Consider the following 17,424-nt stretch of genomic DNA (forward strand, 5'->3'; position numbering starts at 1 on the left):
AATCCTGGGTTCTTGCCTCCTAGCTCTGCCACAGACCTGCTGTGAAGCCCATTACATTTCTGAGCTCTGTTTCCTCATCTGGAAAATGAAGGGACCAGAACTAGAGGACGGCCATACTCTCCTGCTCTCACAGTCTCTCTTCTAAAAGACTTGCCTGCACGGTCAGCTTGGGTGTCCTACCACTGTGAGCTAATGAACATGGCGTAATTGAACTTTCTTGATTTCAGTGAATCTGCAGGTGCCCTGGATTTTATCTTCCCATGAATGCACCTATGGCTTCTAATGATGAAAATGGGAGTTACCTGAATACAAGATGAGGTTTAAGGGACCTAATAGGAGCATATGGGAGAATAGGAGAATGTCTCAGAAAAGGAGAAGATGAGGAAAAGAAATCACTTGAACTTGAAGATGAAAGAGACACAGGTTCACATCTTCCTTCGCCACTGCAGTGACGAGGCCTTGGGACTGCTCCCCACGTCTCCAGAGGGCCTTAGATTCCTCCTGTGTTAAGAGAGCAGCTTCTCTGCTATTGGAGGCCAGGGAAACAGGTGGGCAAAATCAGAACTAATAGAAAAGACCAATTTCAGAAAGCAGCTTCCCACCACCACGCCTTGCACTGGAGTGAGTAACAGAGTACAGTGGGGCCTTGAGCAACTTGGGGGCAGGGGTGCCAGCCCTTTGTACCTGCAGTTCCTCCGTATCTGCGATTCGGCATCAGTGGATTCAAGCCACCTTGGACTCAACCCAATGCAGACTACGTGGTACTGTAGCGTTTACTGTTGAAAAAAGTCTGCGTGTAAGTGGACACACACAGTTCAAACCAACGTGGTTCAAGGCCTTGGTGAGTTAAGTGTAGTTAAATGGAACTTCTTCTTTCTGTCCTTTTTCTGTCGGCTAGTGCAGATGTCAGTGAAGCAGGGATTCCAGAAAGACAGGCTGTAGGGAGAGAACACAGAGGTCTTTGGTCAGTTAAGGAATTTGCAATAAACTAGACTTACTACTGTATATAAACTAGAGAAACAACGAGGACCTACTGTCCAGCACAGGGAACTATATTCAGCACCTTGTAATAACCTATATTGAAAAAGAATATGAAAAGGAATGTATATATATGTGTAAGTGAATCACTATGCTGTGCACCAGAAACTAACACAACATTGTAAATTGACCATACTTCAATTAAAAATAAATTAATTAAATAGTTAAAGTGATTAAAAAAATGTAAATTGCATTTGTTTTCTTTTTAGGTTGAAGGGTAAATGCATTTTTTAATTGACATATAGTTGATTTACAATATTATATTAGTTTCAGGTGTACAACATAGTGATTCAAACTTTTTATAGATTGTACTCCATTTGCAGTTATTATAAAATGCTGGCGATAGTCTGTGTGCTGTACAGTATATCTTTGTTGCTTATCTATTGTATACATAGCAGTTTGTATCTCTTAGTTTCATACCCCTAATTTTCCCCTCCCCACCAGGTTTTGAGTGTTCAGTGTCACCATAATGTGCCAAATTTCATTCTATCCTATAGAAAACAGTTGGAAGAACAGCCTAACTTGCTAACAGTGGAGAGTCCTCGAGTTGTGCTTCTGGGCTCCGCTTCCGAATATGAAAGTGGTTTTTTCACACTGATGGGATCAGTCACCCTGCCCTCATCAGTGTGGCTGACCGTGAGTTGTGCAGACGAGTAATATGAGGATAAATTCCAATTTCTAGCTTGAGCATTTCTTCCTGGGCTGCGGGGCCTTTTTTGTTTTCATTGGAAAACAAGCCCGGAAGTGTAAAGGCACATCAGACCATCAGGGGACAGACATATGCTTTCCTGTGGCCTCGGCAGGGCTCACAGGTTCAAACACAACCTCCCTGAATCATAAGAACTTTAATTGAGTAGATAAAGAGGTCCTCCTAATTATAAACTGCAGTAGGTATAACAAGAGGCTAAATACATAGCTGTGGTTTTAATTAGCTGGTGCTTCAAATTAGTAATTTTGGTTTCAGTCAGAAATCAGTGACGTTCTGCACTGTGAAAGCCTCATCACCATGTAGTTCATTCCTCATTATACCTCGCCGTGTGAAGCTTTCAGTACAACGCCCTGCTGAGCGAAAAAGGGAAAAAAAATTGGAGCGATCTGGTTGCCTTCCAAGAGCAGTGGAACTCTATGGGGATTAAATTCATTCTCGCCAGAGAGATGAGATTTAACCGTTCTTTGTTATATGTGTTAAAAAATGCAGCAGGCAGTTTTCTTGCAACAGATAACACCCGTGTGCACACTCAGTCTGCCATTCAGGTTTTCGTTTGGAATTTGGTAGCTTCATGAACTGATGCAAAATGCAGCCCAGAGCCTCCTAAGAAATCCAACCCGGGTTGAAAGCACCGGAAGCGACCCAACGGCCTGCCGCTCAAAGGGCTGTCATGCGTGTCGAGGCACGTTTGCTTTTTCTTCTCCTTTCTTTCCTTCGGGGTTTTAATTATCTTTCCCACAGAAGAGGAGGAAGGTAGTTTGCAAAGCCAAGAGACCAAAGTCGTTCAGTTCCCCTCTTGGGGGAATTAAATGTGATCCCCAGGCTTGTCATTCCGGGCTGTCAGGTGCACGGAAGGAACAGAGAGCTGGAAAACTGACGTCTTGCTCATGTTCCTCGGAAGCTCAAGACTTTGGCTCTTGTCTTTCTGTGGAGAGTCATCTGCTGTGGAAGGCAAAGAAATGAAGTATCCTTCTCTGCGACAAAGCCTCCTCCCAGTCTCCCACCCCCTCTAAATACCGCTTGAACTCGTTCTTCCACTCCACCCCTGATGCCCCATTGTTCTTCCATTTTGACAAATTGAGGATGGGCTCCTGTGATGCACCGCCAATGTATGGTGCCCAGGGCGAGTCCTGTGCTCCACGCTTCCTAGACTGTAGGTGTTATGGTTGATTCCACATCAGCCTCCAACACAAAGGCATTGCATCACATGGCGACTGTTTGGGGTTCTGATCACAAGTTGTGGTTGGGAATGAGAGATGAGGCCAACAAACGTAATATTGGTGATGGCGTCTGAGACTATGACTGATGGGCTGACTTCTTGTACCTGGACTTGACATCTTTCTTGGCTGTGCAGGGATGCGGATGTGGGGCCTGGTCTCTAGGTAGAACTCTGGAGGGTCTTTGATTTTCCCAGACGGTAATAACCATTTGCTGGGCGTACTCCTAAGTGACCCAGTGAGCTCTTCTGTATCCAGCATTGTTTGCATCATGAAAAGATAATGTCCATTTAAGCATCCTGTAAATGTTACCATGATTTTTAAATGAGGAAATGAAGTGTTGTTTATCCAGGAGTTAAGGCTATCAAAGTCACTTAGGGTTTGTAAGTTCAAGTCTCCCCGTGGAGAAAGGTGGATGGCTTAGCGTAGTGGCCTCTTGAATTGCACGTGTATCAGTATCTAGTTAAGCTGCCATGGGGATTGCATGCCCTGGGCTCTTGCTTTGTACATTAATGTTACGATACTCATGAGCAAGCTAGGCTACCGGTCACAGGTGTTGAGGTTTGGGATGTATCCAAGACCTGTCGACTGTACTTTTGTGTTACATCAGTATGAAAGTGAAAAGTGCCCCCCACCTCTGAAAGTTCTCGTGATGCCACCTTGCTTGTACAAAAGTCCTACATTAGTAAGGAAATGACTTTTTTTGGTAAAAGCAAAAATCCTCTTTGAATTTCTTTTGATTAGCGAGAACGGGTACTAATGTAGGTCTCCCGTAAAAGTGAAGAGGTGTAATGTGAACGTTTAGAAAGCAGGGGATACCTGTATTAACCAGCGAAGGAAAGCAAGATTTATACAGCACCTGCCAGGGATTTTATGTATATTTATATAATTTCAATTTTCCCAGCATATATGTACTCATTTTGAGTAAGAGTACAATCAAAAGCAGGGGGGAAAACCCAATGAACCAAATAAAATCCACTACTGTGAGACTTGCAGATTACAGTTTAAATATGCACCATCTTGCATGATGAAGAAAATAATTATTTTCTTAATAAGGAAGGAAGCATTCCATTCTATAAAAAGCAAGGATCTTAGACATAGTCTGGAAGCTTTTGTACTGATCCTCCAGTGGGAAAGCCTGAAATGTGATGAGAATCAGAGTTACATACTGTCTATAAAACATTCGTACCCTAGGGTCATGCAAGGCTTTTGACACCTCCTTTCATCGGTAGTAGTTTATTGGTCAAGGCAGACTCCTTTGTGAAGAGTTTCCCCAAAAGACTTCTAGTCGCCGATCACACAAACTGTGGGAAGACCAAAACCCCCACAAAACAAACAGGAGTGGGAGGGACTGAGGGATTTGGGTTTTTTGTGGACTTCCAAATATGTTCTTAAAGTCTCCTGTGATTTCATTACAACAGGCTACCACTGGCTGGGGACTCAGGACAGAATTCCAGTTTATCTGCAAGGACATATTTGACACTTCCTTTCCCCCTTAGGGCTTTGTGGCATCTGTGAATCCTGAGCCCTAGGCGGCTGGCAACACAAAGCAATCTGCATTCAGTTCTTTTTTGCACAATGGACTGACTTTCAGAGAGTCTGTCATTGCCTGTAGTAATCAAGCCAGGACAAGGGAAGAGGATTATGCCATATTTAAGTGGTCATGAGTGCAATTTCTAATAAGCAAGTGTCTGTCTTCTTCTGGATTCTGAAGAACTGGTCAGGATCCTAAACCCTTTGGGAACAGAGAAAAGGAGGGTGGCTCTCTATGCGGAAGCGGTTTGGGTAGCCTCGACTTGCATTTTTTTTCTTCTTATTGATAACAATTTGATAACAAGGGAGATCTAACTGACTTATGTGACTAATTAATCTTTGCCTCCTTTTGTCTTTCTCTTTGCCTATCAGTCACTATGAACAAGACCGTAGTGCACTTAAGAAAAGGGAATGGGAGCGGAGGAATCAAGAAGTCCAGCAAGAAGACGATCTCTTTTCTTCCGGCTTTGATCTTTTTGGGGAGCCCTACAAGGTAGCTGAATATGTATGTAATTTATCTTTCTGGAAAATGGTGGCTTGATATATTTTTGAGTGTACTAATCAACATTTCATCTATTTTTAAAACACCCAGATCATTTCCAAGGGAATATATTTTACAAATGAAATATATCCATCCACTGTATTGGGGGCAATTGCGAGTTTCTGAGGATGTCTTTAGAAACAAATTCCATCTTCTTTGGGAAACACAGTAAGATCTGAAAGGGACTTGGGAGACTTCCTGTCAACAAGGAGTTCTCTCCTGCCCAACACTACCTACAGCAAGGAATGCCCCCTGACACTTTTTCCCACTTTGATTGCCAGCCCAGGAGCCCCTTTGGACTTCATTAGAATGTCAATGGATATGTCCGTTTCTCCTCCCAATCAGTGCCATCCACTGCAAGGCCACTGCTTTCTGTTTCCATTTTAGGTTGTTAGCAGCTGTTCAGTAGTTTGAGTGCTCTTTGAAAATCACTGTTCTAGGAGAAAGGGAAAAGCCAATCATTTTTTTCCTGGTGGTTAATAATCATGGGTTAGGTGATTGCCCCAACCGGAGGGGGTAGTGTAGCTCGGTTGATTTTCTAGTGGTATTCTGGCTACTATGTAGCTCCAATAATGGTCATACTTCTATGTCTACAAGTATTGATTTCACAATGGCTGCCTCTGAACTTTCTATTTGGGCTGGGGGGTGGGGAAAGAATCTTGTTGAATTGCTGGCAGCTGGTTGGTTTCCATTGAAATGTAGTCACAGTGTGATTTTCAGTAATGAAACAAAAATGATGTAACGGGTAAAACAACAACAGAGAAAATGTTCAAGAGTTGTGATTTTAGAAGAGCACTATTTAGGGGACAGTGACTTCTGGAAGAGGAAAGTTCTTAATGAGGACAGCATGGGTACGAATGCCGTGGAAAGTAAGCTGTAAGGATTGGTGACTAGTGAGACCAGAGTCTGGCTACCTTGTTCAGAATAAGCAAACAGCACTTGCCTGAAGCACTCGGGTGCCTTCCCAATTTGGTAAGTCAGACCAAGAGACTTAGGTCACCTAAACTACTAGTTTTCAATTTGCCAGTAATAGTATAATCCTTAAAAAAGCACTTTTCTGATCTCCGTTGATTTAACTTCTATACTGTCTTTGAGTGTGTGCATGTAGACATAAGATCAGTTTAACAAGGACTTATTGAAGGCCTACTATGTGCTAGCCACATCTTAGACTGGCATACAAAGGAGAATAAGGCATAGTCCCTGCTTTCAAGGAATTCCTTGTCCAATGGCAGAGACCATCACGAAGGAATGAAGACATGACTGCATGGGAACTGCTGAAGAGCGAGGCAGGGGAGAGATTCCTGAAGATTTTGTACCTCATACCAAGGAGTTTGGATGGGACTCTGTACATGAAGAGAACTCATTGCAAGTTTTAAAGTCAGGATGTGGCCAGGACAGACGAAGAATTTGAAGAGATGGTATTGTAAGTGTGGAGAGTGGGTTGGAGAGAAGGGAAACTAGAGGCAGATAAAGAAGCTACTGTAGTTGGCTAAGGAGGGACGTGGTTCATGGCAGGCAGGATTTAAAGTGGAGCCAGGAAGTTGTAGCGATGGGACTGAGTGTCTGCCTGGATGTGGGGAGTGTGGAATAGGAATGAATGATTCCTTTTTGACTTGATAGGAGGCTGGTGTTATTAACAGGTTATTCAGGAGGACGACAGGATTGGTGCTTGTGGAAAAAAAAAATTCTGGGTTTAAGATGCCAGGGGGGATACCAAGGGAGAGCTATCCAGTAGGCTCTGGGTATATGGACCGGAAGCTAATGAGCGTGGTCAAGAAAGTTAGGTGTCATTGTGTAGGTGGCGATGGAAGCTGTGAGAATGAATATCATCACTAAGCCAGATGGCTGAGTAAAAAGAGGGATGAAGAGAGAATCTTGTGGAGTAGCAACATTTAAGGGGTGAAAGAGATGGTCAAAGCAGGGGCCCGGAAAGGAAACCAAAAAGGAGGGAATAATCAGAGAGGTAGGAAGACTAGGAGACAATCATTTAATAGAAACCAAGGTATGAAAGGGTTTTATGGAGGAGGGATTCATTAGTTCCATGTGTCAGAGAGGTCAGGAAAGGTCAGCACTGGAAAGTGGCTGTTGGATGTGGCAGTTCAGGGGCAATTCATGCCCTTAGGGGGTGTCATTTTATTAGGTGATGGCCGTAGTCTTTGTGGGTTGGGGAATAAATGGGAAGTGATGAAATAAAGAAGATAGCCAGTGAATGTAGACTTGACCTTGCAGTCTTTGTATGGAGAGAGGAAGAAAGGAAGATAAGTTGGAATGTAAGGGGAACAATTATTTGGAAGGAGGCTTTTTTTTTTTAAGGTGAGAGAAACTTGAACATGTTGTTTAAAGATTGAGGGGAAGGAACCAATGTCAGTGGAGAAGGAGAGGGTGAAGGTAAGGAGGGAGAGGTGTGATGGGCAGAGCAAGGTCCCAGAGGAGATGAGAAAATAGAAAATTGGGAACATGTGAAAAGTGATGAGTTTTCGGGAGGAATATGGTAATTCAATATTAGGATGAGAACAAAACAGGAGAATGGAAGGAAGACTAGGGGCAGGACAAGAAGTTGTGGCCTCTGTTTTTTCCAGAAAATGGAAGACAAGTCAAAGGTTGATAGAGGCCTCATTCCTTCTTGAGAAAGAGGAACGACCAGATGAGTTTTACCTCTTACCTTTGGATACGTTAGAAAAATCTTTATGGGTTAGAAAAATGAGCTTTGCTCAAAGTGCTCATTCTTAAAATTCAATATCTACTCCATGCTTAACACAATATAAGGTATAGAACCCTTGGTGTAGTATCTCCCCCTTTATAATCTTAAGTCATGTTGAATTAATCTCTTACCTCTTTAAGGTAAATGGCATCTCTTGTTAACAAGCCTATAATATAGATGCCTATTTATTTTTAGATGTAAGCAGTGTAGTTTTGAGAAGGCAGTTAAAGAACCTGTTATCAACATTGTCAGAAGTTTTGAAAAGCCATCTGTCTTGACTTGACAAGGATGCATCAGGTAGACGTACAGATTGGAGCATTAGTCTAGTGCAGGGCCAGGCCTGCTGTGTGATTAGTAGCCCGGTCCCTTTATGCTTCTTGGTGGGGAAGAGCCTTGTTTTTGAGTCAGGACTATGAAGGAAAGGATTAATGGTAACAGTTGCTGACCTCAGAATTCTCTTTCTTTCACTATTGCCTTGATGATCTTGATGATGACTGCCGTCTTGTACTGTGTGCATGTTCAGGGCTCCCTGGGAGATTGCTGGGGAGTATTCTTGTCCTCCCCACACATCATGATTCTAGAACTCATGTACATGCCCAAAAGCTCCCCAGACCTGGACTGGTATAGACACCCTTGGAGTATGTGGACATGCCAGTGGCAGTGAGAGTTCTAGAGCTGGCCCATGGTTCACTGGTGGAGAAATGGGGACATACCTACCACAACTTCCCCTTACAGTTGTGGTGGGAATGCTTACCAAATTAAAAAGCAAAATTCCTGGTGGTTGATCAGGACTTCCAGGAAACTTCTTGCCACCCTAAACCGTAAAACACGGCCTGATCGCTTGTATGATGGGGTTGGTGGTTCATAAGCTATCCAATGAGCATCGGTCCCTAGGACCTACTGCTGTTTCTTGGCAGAAAGAAAACATGGTGATCTCTCATGGTCCTGGCTGACGTCTTTCCTTTCTTGGCTTCACATCCACTACTCCCAGAATGGAAAGAATGTTGACTACCCCTAGATTTGGGTGATGGTGGGTAACTTCTCTTTGTAGCTGCTTTTGTCGCTTATAACTTTCAAATCTGAGTTTGTGCTGTGCTGCTGAGAAGGATGTGTTCCAAAGTGCTCAAAACATGTGAAGCCATTTGACATGTCTAGATTAGTGTGGAAAGGCTGGGAGGGACAGGGAAGTGGCATGTACCAAGTGCCTACTGTGTGCCAGGCACTGTGCTAGAACTGTCTCTATGTGCTTGTCGAGTCCTTACAGCAACTGGATGCACATTTCCCCCACGTTTCCCACGAGAGGTTTGAGGCTCAGGAGGTGAGGTGGCTTCTCTGCAGGTTCATATCTGTGTAAGTGTGGTTCCGTATCTGTAACAGGAAGCTGTCTGTCCTCTGACCAGAAGTCCAAAGGCCTGATGAACTTATCTCCTGTGTGACTTTGGGGAGGAAACTTCATTTCTCTGACCTATGGTTTCCTTTTCTCTGAAATCGGGGAGGTAGACACTGGATTAGACGAGAACGGCTCTGCTGACTCACATGGTGGTTATGAGGATCAAGTCCGACAATCTGGGAAACCTGGCTTTGAGATCTGTAACGTGCGATAGAAATTCATGGTCTTATCGTTATTATAATTAGGGTAGAGAACGAAATAGCAACTTACAGCTTAGAGAGATTAACTGTAAAAATATTAGAAAAAAAATTACTAAATCACATACATTAGCCACAACTAAATAAAAGGGAAAAAATGAACCTCAAAACTTAAATTACTGCTCTACTTTTATTAAAAAGAAATACCTGGTACAGGAGTCTCCTAGCACATTAGACTTGCAATGGAATTACACTACTGATTTGTAGATAAGATCAGAAGCAAACTGAGGCAACTCCACACTTCCCGAAATAATGAGAGGCAAAAAGCTTAAATGAAGGAGTGCTGTTAGTCATGAGCCACAAACCAGACATGTAATTTATGCCTGAAAATACTTGGAAGATGCATTTCCTTGAGGATGGAGAAATTGTCATTACTTAGAAAATAATGGCTGCAGAGGTTACCTTTAAGGACTCAACCAATTATCTAGAACGGGAAGTAAAGAATTGGCCAAAGTGAAAGAAGCCTGTAATTGATTGCAATGGCTAAATTTCCATTTTTGCCATGTTTATAAGGTTCACTCAGGACTGCTGAGAATACCTTGCTCCTTAAAAGGGTGACTAAGACTCTGGAGGGTGAAGAAGAAGATTTAGTGTGAATGAGAAGTTGCTACGATGTGTAAGGAGAGCCCATTGTGTAGGGCGTACATAAATGTATTTCGGGCCTTTCTGGGTTTTCCCTCCAGTGGATCGCATATCTACATCTCGAGAACTTTAAAAACTGGTTGACAGTTACCTGCCTCCAATGGTTGGAAGGCAGAGAGTGGCTTCTGGTGCCCTGGTCTGTAGTTTTAATTATTCTGAGATTGTTGAATGGTGGACTTCTTGAGGCTATGTGTCTGTGTGTCCTCCGTGCCTAACCCTGCCTCATGAGTGTTTTGAATTTACCAGCATGTGTCTTAAGAATGACCGTGGATGGTAATTCTGACTTAGCCACAGCACATCCGTTACAGATCTTCCTTCAATCAGCAGCTCAGAAAGTGTCGCCAGTGAACTCAACCTTGAACTCTCTGCCATGCATAGGGTCTCCACCCGCATGTCATTAGCACACAGGAAAGTCCCCCACTTGGAGCTTTTGGCCGTGCCCCCTAACTCCACGTGCTGACCAGACACGCCCTCACCGAATTAGGCTTGAATGCAATGCTCTTGCTTTTTAGTCAATCATAAGATGTCATCATAAAAAAAGCCATCTTCTGTAAAATTGGTGCTGAGAAAATTACTTGGTTTATCATTCCAAGGTTCTTGTAACCTCTTAACTAAACCAATGAGAGGAATTCCTTTTCACTTTTTAGTATCCGGCAAACATTTGTCTCATGTAATGAATTAGGATTTGCCTCCTGCCATCAGACAAAGAGAATTCTATAAGCTGTTAGCTTTTCCTTTTGACCTTAGCCACCAAGAAGCTCAAAGTTCAATTTGATGTTCAATCCCAGTAACCAAGTTAGCTTCACTTTTGCTTTTCTCTTTATGTCCCTTTTACTTCAAGCAGTTGCAAATCCTTTATTTTGATATAGGCACACTATGAATTATAATTTGACTCTATTCACCATCAGCAATTTGCTGAGTACCTAGTATGTACCAGACAGGGTGTCAAGTCTTGAGGATATGAAGATGAATAAATGATGGTGGTCTCTGACCTTTTAGAAAAGCTCAGGAGAAGAAATCATAACTGTAGGAGATCCCGTGTAGCAGGAGGTTGATTTTCTAGAGTTATTCAGAGAACTTTTCGTTTCCCTCTAATTTTATTCATGTAGACACGGTTTTAGACTGGCCAGTGTAGAAATTCTCCTAATTTCAAGCATATTTTAAAACCCAGAGATGGAAAAAAAAATTCTAAGCATGCATCAGAAGCCCAGATCAGTATAACAGTAAGCCACAATGAAGAGATGGTAAGACCTCACCAGGGTCTCTCCACTGAAGATGAGATGAACATGTCCCTTTCATTTACTGCTGAAATAGAAACAAAAATGTGACCAGCTTGCTTGCAGACAAATGGGCCTTGAAGTTCTTAGGTCCTGATGATATTGGCCCGGAGACAGTGAGTGACTTCTGAGGACCTCGAGGTATTGTAGAGTTCTCTGTGACATCTGGGGGCAAAGGTCTGATTCTCTAGAACTGGTAGCTAAGGCAAAAAGGGATGGGCCATAGGTTCTAGAAGTCTCTTTGTCTAATGGAAGGAGGCATATTTTAATTCACTAAATGAGACCATATAAAATGGAGGCATTTAAACTGGGACCTGAAACGGTGTTGGTTCCCCTTGCTGGGTCAGATCCTTGATGACATCAGGCATTAGTATTCATTAGGCAGGTCTCTCACCCAAGAGGAAAACTATCTGAAGGTCCAGCACAACCCTGCAAGGATTTAAAACTTGCATCAAACTCTACTGGGCCCTCATCACAATGAAATCCCTTTGTTTTGAATTTAGGGATTGAATAGAGAGACTGCTTTTGGCTGCTGCCCAAAAGGTTCGTTGTGCAACTCCCTTGAAGGAGACCGCTGTATACAAAGAGTTTATTCTTGCCTTAGCTGAAAAGTAATTTTTGCCATTAAAATTGACAAACCTAGGGACTTTCAGGGAATAAAAGTGATTTCTCCCCGTCTCCATCTATTAAATTCTGCCTTTCAAATGACTTCTGAAAATGGAGCTATTAGTCAGCTGAGGATTATATGGAATGTTAATTGTTTAATCGCTGCTTCAGCACCAAGGTTGCATGTGATGCAGTATGAGATGTTCTTGAGGAAAAGAGAAATGGAAACCGACATACATTTATTTGATTACTAAAACGCCCCACCCACCCCGAGCCCTCTTAGCATATATTTAGCATACTTTTCCTTAATCTTTGAAATCATCCTTCTCTAACTGCCCTCATTCCTTTGCAAGTGTCTTACATGATTTAACACATGATATGAGTGGAATACTATGTACAGAATGTGGAGATGATGCTAAAAACGAGGCAAAGGTTCCCAGTTTGATTCCCTCTCTGATTGCTCGTTCTTTGTATCAAGGCTGGCTCCTCTGCTTCTCCTAGTCTCTTAAAGGTTGATGTTCCACGGGGCTCTCTCCTGAGCCTGACTTTCTCGTTCTACGTTTTCCTTCCGTGAGTGATTTCACCCATTTCCAGCACTTCACCCTCCATTCATCTGCACACTCTTCCATCTTCACATACAGAGAACAGCACACAGCCATACATCCTAGGTTTAGACTGAGACCTCGGTGTTGAACAGGCACACCCTCTGTGGACACCACAAGACTGGGCTGAGCACCACGTGTTAAGGGCGTGTGAGGAACTTTACATATTAAACATCTATCTTCAGTGGAGATTGTACCAGTGGGGAGGTGGTCACCCCCTCCTGAGCAGGGAGAGCATGCCGATGGCTCCTGGGACATGGAGGCTACACGGGGGGTGTCTTTCCTATGCACTAGCCCTGCTGCCAAATAGATGCTGGTAGCCTTCTCTCATTGCAGCATCTTGGGCCAGGATAGAGCAGCCTAGGCACAAAGAAGTCCTTTGCCCTTCTAAATTCAGCTTTGATAATGTATTTGACAGGTAAACAGAATAATAAAAAAAAGTCATTTTCAAAGATGAACAGCAGAACTTTTGGCAGTCATTTCCAAGCATCTAGCTCTCCACCATTTTTTAGTTATGAAAGCTGGGCTTTCTATGTTACCAAAAAAACCCAGGCAGAAGCTAAATTATTTTAAGAACAATCACAGCTATTTTGATAGGATTAGTACATCCTACAGGGGATGGTATAGCTGGTGTGTTGATTGCCCATAGAATGAAGTAGTTGCCAACATCACTTTCAAAATCTGACTATGTTTTGATTTACTTAAGCAACAGTTTAAATTCTTGAATAAATGTTTCTAAATCAATTGAAAAGACACAGGAGAGCTTGAGTCACTGTTGATGAACAATTGCACCATTTCAAAGTAAACGAATGTGAATCATCAATACGTAAACACAGTTGCCCCCAGAATATGTAGGCAGACACCAGTAATTTATACAGTCTTTGATTAAACGGAATTAGATTCGCTTTAGTCATGAGTTTAGCTCAATTCAATGTTGTTTAAGCCCATACCTTTTCTAAACTGAATGTAGTCGTGATAGCACAATTTAACTGACTTCCTTATCCAAGGGGCTAAGACTCTCTCAGGGTATAATGTAGCACAAAGGGCCGACATGTCAAGAACAAATATAAGTCGAACATGCTGTTTTAATCCCGGTGGTCAGTAAGCGGAAGTTGTTAATCACAATGTGGAATATAACAGTTCAACTCATTGGACCTAAAATTAGTTAATTTGCTAATAAAATTCATAAGCAACGCAAATGAAAACTTTTTCCCAATAAACATGTTTGAAGATAGCCAGGGAGTATACCGACGTTAATCACACAGCTCATGCCAAGGGGCGCTCTCAGTAGCATTAATGACTTTTTTTCCTTACATAGCACATGAAAAGTATGAAATTATATGGCAGCATGAGAATTTTAAGGAACCCTATATGCTAGTCTACTTAGGACATCTGTTTGAAACATTAACATTAGGAAACACAAACCTATTCATTCTCTCTCCTCCCACCCCCATCTTTTTGTTATTTTAGACAAACAAAGGTGATGCACTTGCCAACCGAGTCCAGAACACGCTGGGAAACTATGATGAAATGAAGGATTTGCTAACTAACCATTCTAATCAGAATCATCTAGTGGGAATCCCAAAGAATCCCGTGCCCCAGACTCCCATCAACAAAAATGAACCAAGCTTTTTTCCAGAACAAAAGAACCGAATGATCCCACCTCACCAGGATAACACTCACTCCTCGGCACCAATGCCTCCACCTTCTGTCGTGATACTGAATTCAACTCTGATCCACAGCAACAGGAAATCCAAACCTGACTGGCCCCGAGATAGTCATAACGCTAGCATTGTCCCGGCCAGCCAGGCCGGGAGTCAGCCAAACAAGATGCAGCCGGCGACGCAGGACCCGCCCCCAGCCAGACTGGAAGACTTCTTTGTCTACCCAGCTGAGCAGCCTCAAGCTGGAGCAGTTGAAGAGTCCAACCCAGCTGCAAAAGAAGACAGTAATCTCAAATCCAGTGGAGGGGATACTTTCAAAGAAATCTTTCAATCCAACTCCCCAGAAGAATGTGAGTTCACAGTGCAGGCGCCGAGCTCCCCCCTAGTTGCCTCCTCTTTATTAGCTCCCAGCAGTGGCCTTTCCGTTCAAAACTTCCCACCAGGGCTTTACTGCAAAACAAGCATGGGGCAGCAGAAACCGACCGCGTATGTCAGACCCATGGATGGTCAGGACCAAGCACCGGACATCTCTCCCACACTGAAACCTTCGATTGAATTCGAGAACAGCTTTGGAAATCTGTCGTTTGGATCACTCTTGGATGGAAAGCCCACTGCACCCAGTTCAAAGACTAAACTGCCAAAGTTCACGATTCTCCAAACAAGTGAAGTAAGTAATTTTTAAAGTTTTGTTTCACTTTTCTTTTTTAGTTCACTGCTCTAACCTCTGTAGTCAAGTTTTCACAAGCAGTTCTTTGCCGTCTTGAGCTGTAGGTGAGACTCTTCAAAGTCAGAGTCTGAGTCTTGATCTGCTGTCACTTGTGACTTGACTGATTAACACTCTGCTAATACAGTTAAATCGCCGTAATTTGGAATGACAAAAGACAAGGAAGGTTCGGTCTGAGTGAATGAAAAGTTGGAGTTATGAAATAGTTTCAGAGAACGCATTTGTAGTAATATTATGTACACATTAATAACACTGGAGATTTTCATTGGCCGTAGCAGTAGGAGGTACATGAAAAGACTGTGAGTCACCATGGGCCTTCACTAGCCAATAGCATGTCATAAACACAAAACACAGACATTCCTTAAGGTACAAGGATGTGCACGTGGGATTTGCTGGAACCGGAAGTGGAAGGCATTCTTTCAGAATCTTAGTTTCTTGAGTGCTGGCAGGGCTGTTCCTTGGCAAGATCTTAACATTATCTTCTGTATCCCTCAGTCTTTCCTTCTGCATCACCTTCTTCTACAGATGCCTACATAACCCTCTTACGCTACCTTGATCCCTTCTGTCAAAGCCAAATGCACTATGCTCAAACAAAATCCCGCTGGGTTTGGAATGGCTAAATGTTTTACCTATCTCGGGAATCATTGCCTTGTAAAAGAGAAATCCAGAGGGACCAAAGCCTCTCCCAAAGGAATGAATCGCTAATGATTGGATCCCAGACCTTGTGGCCCCTGGGTGGGAGACATATATTTGGTGCCCCTCAGATTCCACCACGTAAGCAACTGCCTACTGTACCTCAAGTGCTTGATTGGAAGAAACCACTGCTTTTTAGATTGGATTCCTGTCACTGGTGACTAAAGGCTTGAAAAGACACAGAGGAAGAAAGTAAGTTGAAATTCTTACTCAGTAGGAGTCACAGTCAGTCTTTCTGAATGGTGGCACAGTCCAAGTTAGTGGTGTCTCAGTTAGAGAAGTCTGACCATCTGTGCCCTTTATTCATACTCAGCAGATGCGGTGATGTCAGAGGACGATGAGGACACAGAGGTGGGGAGAGCTGGGGCTGCTGGTTGTATTTTCAGAATGCATGTTTTGAATTTTGTTTCATTTCTGAGGTGGTTTTGCTGTTTGTATCATCATCCATCAAGTCTTGTCATCTTCCTCCCAAGTATCTCTCCAGTCTGTCACCTCTTCATCCTCACTGCCTTCGAAGCACCTGTGAGCATCTCTCGCCTGGACTGCCTCCTATCTGGTCCCCCTCCCTCTAGTCTCACTTCTCGTTCAAACCATCCTCCATTCTGGTTGATCTAACGGGCAGATCTGACCATGTCACTCCCTGCTTTGGAGTCTTCAGTGCCTTCTCATTGCTGCCAGGAAGAAGTCCAAATTTCTTAGTCTCGCATACCGAGCTCATCACTCTCTGATTCCATACTCCCTTCCTGACCTCACACGTCATGAGTTCTTCATATACAAATGAAACCCCAGCCCCACGGAGCTGCCTGTGGTTCCCCGGCACATCATGCTTTTCCACGCTTCCTTGCTTTTGTGCCTGCTGCCTCCTCAGCCTAGAATGTCTCTCCCTCCACTCCCTTGTCTTCCTGGTGAAGTCCTGTTTCTCCTTCACATCTTCCCAGCTGTCACTTTCTCTGCAAAAGCATGCCTAATTGGCCCAGGCTTGGTTACAGCCCCCTTCCTCGGGGCTCGCCAAGTGCCTTATACACCCCTTGGCTGGCACTTCTTTCATTGTATTGTAGTTCCTTGTCTGTGTGTCTGTCTCCTCTGTTAGACTGTGAGCTCCCTGAGAGCAAGGAATGTCTCGTTCTTCTCTGTATCCCAAGCGCCTAGCAAATGCCTGGCACATAGTAGATCCTGAATAAATGTTTGTTGAATGAATGAACTTCAAAAATGGGTACTTGCTTACATTTTCTAAGCCATCATGTTAATCAAATAACACGAACAAAGGTAAACGACTGCTAGAAAACCCATCATCGATGGTATTTCTTTCTCTGTACTCTGTCTGCCTGTGTCTCAGTCTACTGTTCCCCTGCACAGTCACTTGAAAATCCTAATCCTAGTTTCCGCTGGATGACTTAATACAGGATTGTGATACGCAAAAACCAGAAAGAAACCTCCTTGGAAAGAGGGGGCATCTAATGGGAAAGTGGGACACCATTCTCACCCCTTTTCTTGCCCTGGTATCTGCTGCTGTCCCCTCTTTACATGGCAAGGCCATCGCTCAGGACTGGTCTGCAAGTAGCTCTGGCCCATGAAGAGGTCTGTCAGCCTGAATCAGCACCTCATTGGCAGAGTGACAGGTCACAGCCCCAGTGAGATCCACTCCGCTGTAGCCTTCTCTCTCTTATCCAGTCACCCCGTGGCTGACGCAGATTCAGAGACGACTCCATGCTCTTTATCCATGTGCTGGTGCACCAATGAGAAGTACATTTCCAGAGTCTGAGCTGCCATCAGCTCTGGAGAGGATGAGCCGAGAAGCCACCTGTATGCACGACGCCTTTGGGAGTGGTC

General features: G+C 43.5%; 1 protein-coding gene across 1 annotated transcript in view; it reads left to right on the top strand.

Annotated features, from left to right (window-relative positions):
• AFF2 (ALF transcription elongation factor 2) overlaps positions 1 to 17,424 on the top strand; it is a 458,491-nt gene that overhangs the window by 153,196 nt on the left and 287,871 nt on the right. The window contains exons 3-4 of the mRNA XM_072955933.1: positions 4,870 to 4,990; positions 13,984 to 14,844. Of these exons, the coding sequence (XP_072812034.1) occupies positions 4,870 to 4,990; positions 13,984 to 14,844 (982 nt within the window). The remainder of the gene's footprint in view (positions 1 to 4,869; positions 4,991 to 13,983; positions 14,845 to 17,424) is intronic.

Source organism: Vicugna pacos, chromosome X, assembly GCF_048564905.1.
Source record: "Vicugna pacos chromosome X, VicPac4, whole genome shotgun sequence".
Lineage (NCBI taxonomy): Eukaryota > Metazoa > Chordata > Mammalia > Artiodactyla > Camelidae > Vicugna > Vicugna pacos.